The sequence below is a fragment of the Propithecus coquereli genome, unplaced genomic scaffold (assembly GCF_000956105.1).
Source record: "Propithecus coquereli isolate 6110/MARCELLA unplaced genomic scaffold, Pcoq_1.0 Scaffold370, whole genome shotgun sequence".
Taxonomy (NCBI): domain Eukaryota; kingdom Metazoa; phylum Chordata; class Mammalia; order Primates; family Indriidae; genus Propithecus; species Propithecus coquereli.
In genome coordinates this window covers 1,676,606-1,682,013 of record NW_012149397.1, presented here as the reverse complement: position 1 = coordinate 1,682,013, position 5,408 = coordinate 1,676,606, and the positions used below count along the sequence as shown (strand labels likewise).

Here is a 5,408-nt window from a genome sequence, read left to right as displayed (position 1 = left end):
AAAAAAAAAAAAAAAGAAATATTTGCCCTTGAACATTTCTTGCGGGGCAGGTCTAGTGGTCATAAAGTCCCTCAGCTTTTGTTGATCTGAGAATATTTTAATTTTCCCTCACTTTTGAAGGACAGTTTTGCCAGATACAGAATTCTTGGCTGAATCTTTCTTTCAGCATGTTAAATATATCAGTCTGCTGCCTTTTGTCCTACAAAGTCTTTGATGAGAAGTCTGTTGATAATCTTATTGAGGAGGATCCCTTGTATGTGATGAGTCCCTTCTCTCTTATTGCTTTCAGGATTCTCTCTTCATCTTTGTCTTTCAAAAATTTGATTATAATGTGTGTCAATGTAGGTCTCTGTAAATTCATCTTACTTGGAGTATGTTGAGCTTCTTGGATGTTTATGGTCTTATCTTTCATAAAATCTTGGAAGTTTCAGCCATTATTTCTTCAAATATTCTTTCTGCCCTTTCTCTCTCTTTTTCTACCTAGACTCCCACAGTGTGTAAGTTGGTCCACTCAATGGTGTACCACAGGTCATTTGCTATTGGAATAGCAACTATATGTGTATATATATCCTATTATTATTCTATTAAAAGATTTATTTTAAGGAATTGGGTTACATAATTGTGGGGGCTAGCAAGCTTTAAATTTGTTGGGCACACTAGTAGGCTGGAAACCTCAAATTTTGCTGTTATTGCCTTTGACTGGATGAGGCTCACCTACGTTATTGCGTGTAATTCCATTTACTTCCAACTGATTGTAGATGTTAACCACATCTACAAAATACTTTCATAGCAACATTCAGATTAGTGTTTGATGAAATAACTGTATAGAATAGCTTAAGCAAGTTGGCACATAAAACTAACCATCACAGAATTTTTGGCTATACTCTGTCAGAAGTATAACACTGAACTGAGACAACATGGTTTGGCTCCTGGGTAACATGAGCAGGTGGAGTATCTGTAACCATTTTCTTCATTAAGACCAACTAGTCTGATTGCCTAATGTCTACCTTTAAACTGCCTGAAGCTTCAAACTTAATAGTGAAAAGAGAGCCTTTTTTTTAGCATGTGTTGTTTTTTATACAAAGTTTGATATATTTATCAGTGTCCCAAACCAGCTAAAACTAAGCAGGCCAGAATGGTAAGACATCAGACATCCAACGTTGACTTAAGCGTGGAGTGAGGAGTATGAAGAGGGCGTCTCTAAAGTAGGCATTTCTTAATTTTGCCTAGGTTCTCAGTGCACTGTAGGCATACTTGGCTTTCACATCACAACGAGGGATTAGAAGGGGAGCCAGCTCAGGCTTGGCCATGAGGGATCCTCACAGGCTCCCTGACCACATGGGCTTCTTCCCAGTCTAGACTTGACTGTCAAGTCTGATCAAGGAGATGGCCACATTGACTCGCCGATCCTCTGCCAGATCACTTTTCCAGGGACATTTTAACAGAGAGTTTTTGTAGTCCCAGGAATTGCTGTGGAACTATCTCAACCTGCTTTTTAAATCATGAAGCAGTGCTTAGCATAGTAGTTCAACATAAGTATAAACAGAAACTATTGACTGATGATGTTGTTAAGAATTCTTAGAGGAAGAAAACAAAACAAGACACCTTCAGAGTCCCCTCATAGCTGTTCTTTGGAATTTGTAGTTATAGAATGCTTTTCATATATGTATATATGTGTACATATATATACATATTTTATGTATAAAACAATGCTTAATTTGGAGAACAGGAATAAAGACTATCCTTTTTATTATTTGTAAATAAAATCATTAAAACAAACTAGTTGAGAGAGATGACTTTGTATTTTTTAGTAGTCTTTTATAACAGACTGCTGATTTACCTATTTATTAAAACATGTTAACAATCACTCACAAGTAAGTAAGTCTACTACTTTATGTGCTTTTAGGTTAGAGAAACTGAAATGTCAGTAACAAATTAGTGTACTAATTGATCTGATTGTGGGCTTAGGTGCCACACAGACAGCTGAATCCCACTTCTACTGGGCCTTAGACTACTTACCCTAATAGTACGTTTGTCCCTTGGTATCCATAGGGAATTGGTTCTAGGACCCCCATGCACCACCTACAGCCTCTTAATATCAAAATTTTCAGATGCTTAAGTTCCTTATATAAAATGGTGCAGTATTTGCATGTAACCTACTACCCACATCCTCCCATATACTTCAAATCATCTCTAAATTACCTATAATACTTAATTCAGTGTAAATGCTGTGCAAATAGCTGTTAAACTGTATTTATAAAAATTTGTATTTTTTTTACTGTTTTATGTTATTTTTAAAATACTTAATTCAGTGTAAATGCTGTGCAAATAGCTGTTAAACTGTATTTATAAAAATTTGTATTTTTTTTTTTTTACTGTTGTATGTCATTTTTAAAATTTTTTTCAAATATTTTGGAGCCATGGTTGGTTGAATATGCGATGCTGAACCCATGGATATGGAGGGCTGACTGCACACACCTCACAGGGTGAACCAGATTTATGTTGTGAAAGTTGATCGTCCGAGGTGATTCATTCTTGTCATACCCAACTAAAACAGAGTCAAGAAGCCAGGGGGCCAGAAGCACTCAGGACACATAACATTGCTGCTACTAGACTGCCTGCTAAAACTGCCTGCTATAACCTGAAGCTGGTTTTATCTAAGGGCTACAGAAAAAAATCTGCTGAACTTAAGACTAGTTTTACCCACCACTGTTACTCACTAATCAGTTTGCCAGCTCCCCAGAACTTTACTAGTGCCGGAAAAAAACAATACATAACATGTCTCCTTTTTATAAAACCTCTAACTTCCTCTTTTTTCTTTGCACATCCTGAAGACCACCTGGTCTGTGTGTATGCCCCACATTGCAGTTCTTTTATGCCAAATAAAACTTTAAATTTATAGATTTATCTTATTTTATTTTATTTTATTTTATTTGACTTCAAGAGTGTGAAATGCATAGAACAGTGTAGCATATATGAATGCTAGCCATTATTATTATTATTACTGCTTCAAAACATATGCTTAGCTTTCTTGGAATCAGAATTTGAAGTAGTGACTCTACTTGTAAGATTAAGGAAAAGCTTGTTTATTTCTTTATCTTTTAATTAAATAAATTTAACTTTCATCCTACTTTTATTTGTTCCTGCTTTCTCTCAGAGAATCTTCTCTTGCTTTTTTCTCCTTACCTCCCCTCATCTGCCAAAAAACCCTGTCTTCTACTCATACTGAGACTTTGTGTGAAAATATTTGTATTTCTAGTTATATATTATAAATTAGACTTACAGTTCCATTGGTGTAAGATTTTCCCTTTGATCTACTTTTAAGAAATAAAGATAAAAGTTACTAGTAAAATATGAAAATTGAAAATGAATAAATCTAATTTGGAAATAACCTATATTTACATGTTGTAAGTTCCTCTTGGCTTCTAAAGGAAATAAACTTTGTCATAAAATGTTAACTTTTCCATGGGAAAATGAAAATATTCAGAATTAGTTAAATGACTTTGTACTTTATTCTTCCTTGGTGCCATTGTTCCCTTAAACTCAGTCGCAAAGTTAATTATAGTATTTGAAGCAAAATTAAAAACTATTTTTAGTTTTAAAGCTTTTTAAGGGTATTGACCTAAATTGTTTTAGTATGAACAGCCTGAGCAAGAGCGAGACTCTGTCTCAAAAAAAAAAAAAAAAAAAGGAATTATCTGCTTCATCCTAAACTCATCAGGCAGAGAACCTTTATTTTGATGGACAAGGAATCTTCTTTTGGGCATTTAGTATATGCACACTCATCCTTTTTATTTCTGTGAGGCCCTTGGAGTGTATGTGACATATATTCATTTGGGTGTCCTCATTGCAACAGTTAATGCAGAGACTTGTGCAGAATACGTATGCTATATGTATTTATTAAAATGATTTAAGTTTCTGACTTCTCATATGCTTGGTGTGTGTTCATCTTAAGGGCCAAACATGGGTGTGTGTGTGTGTGTGTGTGTGTGTGTGTGTGTGTGTGTGTATGTATATATTTCATGTTATCTCTCTTTTCTAATTTGTTCTGGAAAACAAGCTCTTTTATCCTTTCCTTCTTTTCCTAATAGCACATTTAAAATTTTGTTAGAATGTTTTTTTTAAAAATAGCAGCTTGTATTTAGTGTTTCATCTATTCTGTTTTTGGGCCAATAAATAGAATTAGAGCTAATGCATTTAGAAAATAATAGTTACGAATAATTGGGGGATCATATTATAGATTTAACTGTTGCTTCTGTTTTCTTCTCCAGGGCCTGCTCTCTTTTCTGAGTGCCCCACTCATAGGTGCTCTGTCTGACGTGTGGGGGAGGAAGCCCTTTCTCCTCGTTACTGTCTTCTTTACTTGCTTCCCAATCCCACTGATGAGGATCAGCCCATGGTGAGTGGCTTGGGCCTTCCCATTGTGACTGCCTGTTTTTGAGTCATGTGTAAGTTATACCTCCACCTGCAAAGCACTTAACCAAAGCAGTTTTACCTGTGTTTTCATTTGCTCTCTTTGGTAATACTGAAAGCCAGTTTGGGCAGTTGCCGTCATGTTCATTTTATAAATGGGGAAATATAAGACATTACAGAGATAAGCTACTTAGCTGAAGAAATAGAAATAAAAGATGTCTGTAAGGTGGCCATTGTTGCCATGATGTCAGTTATAGGAGCTAATCCTGGGGGTGGGCTCATCACTGTGGCTCAGTTGACTTTGTAAACATGTTGTTATTGTCAGCTCATTGCTTTTGGGGCACTGACATGAACATAGTTTATATCATAATAGGCAGGAGTCACTTTCGTATGTAGTATAGTCAGACTGATAGCCTATTCTAAATTATAGTATGAATTTGAATTTGAGTTCATTTTCCCCCTGCAACATGACAAATTGGACAGAGTGTTTAGCATGTGGCCAAAGTCCATTTAGTTACCAAAGGTGGGTTGTAATTTGCATGTGAGCTATAACTTAGTTGTTTTCTGGATGCCAGAGGATGGTATTTTGGCCTGTGTTCATGCTGATGACATGCTCTTCCTATGTGAAGAATACACTTAAATATGGAAGTTTGTTTTGTTTTTTAATGCTATTAACAGATTTTCTTTTTTGGGTCATGTGAAAACATTTTCATTTGATTATCTGATAGGAATTTTACGTCAGCATTTGTCACATTCTGAATTTGTTGGGTACCCATAATCATTTTTTACTAGGTAGTGAGTTTTTTTTTTTTTTTGAGACAAGAATCTCACTCTGTTGCCCCAGCTAGAGTGCCATGGTGTCAGCCTAGCTCACAGTAACCTCAGACTCCTGGGCTCAAACAATCCTTCTGCCTCAGCCTCCCAAGTAGCTGGGACTACAGGCATGCACCACCATGCCCGGCTAATTTTTTCTATATATTTTTAGTTGTCTGATT

The 5,408-nt window shown here is 35.8% G+C and overlaps 1 protein-coding gene across 2 annotated transcripts in view; it reads left to right on the top strand.

The window, feature by feature from the left end:
• Window positions 1–5,408, top strand: part of HIATL1 (hippocampus abundant transcript-like 1) — a 94,276-nt gene that overhangs the window by 65,955 nt on the left and 22,913 nt on the right. For both annotated transcript variants that reach the window (XM_012651823.1, XM_012651822.1), the window contains exon 4: window positions 4,272–4,399. In XM_012651823.1, the coding sequence (XP_012507277.1) occupies window positions 4,272–4,399 (128 nt within the window). The remainder of the gene's footprint in view (window positions 1–4,271; window positions 4,400–5,408) is intronic.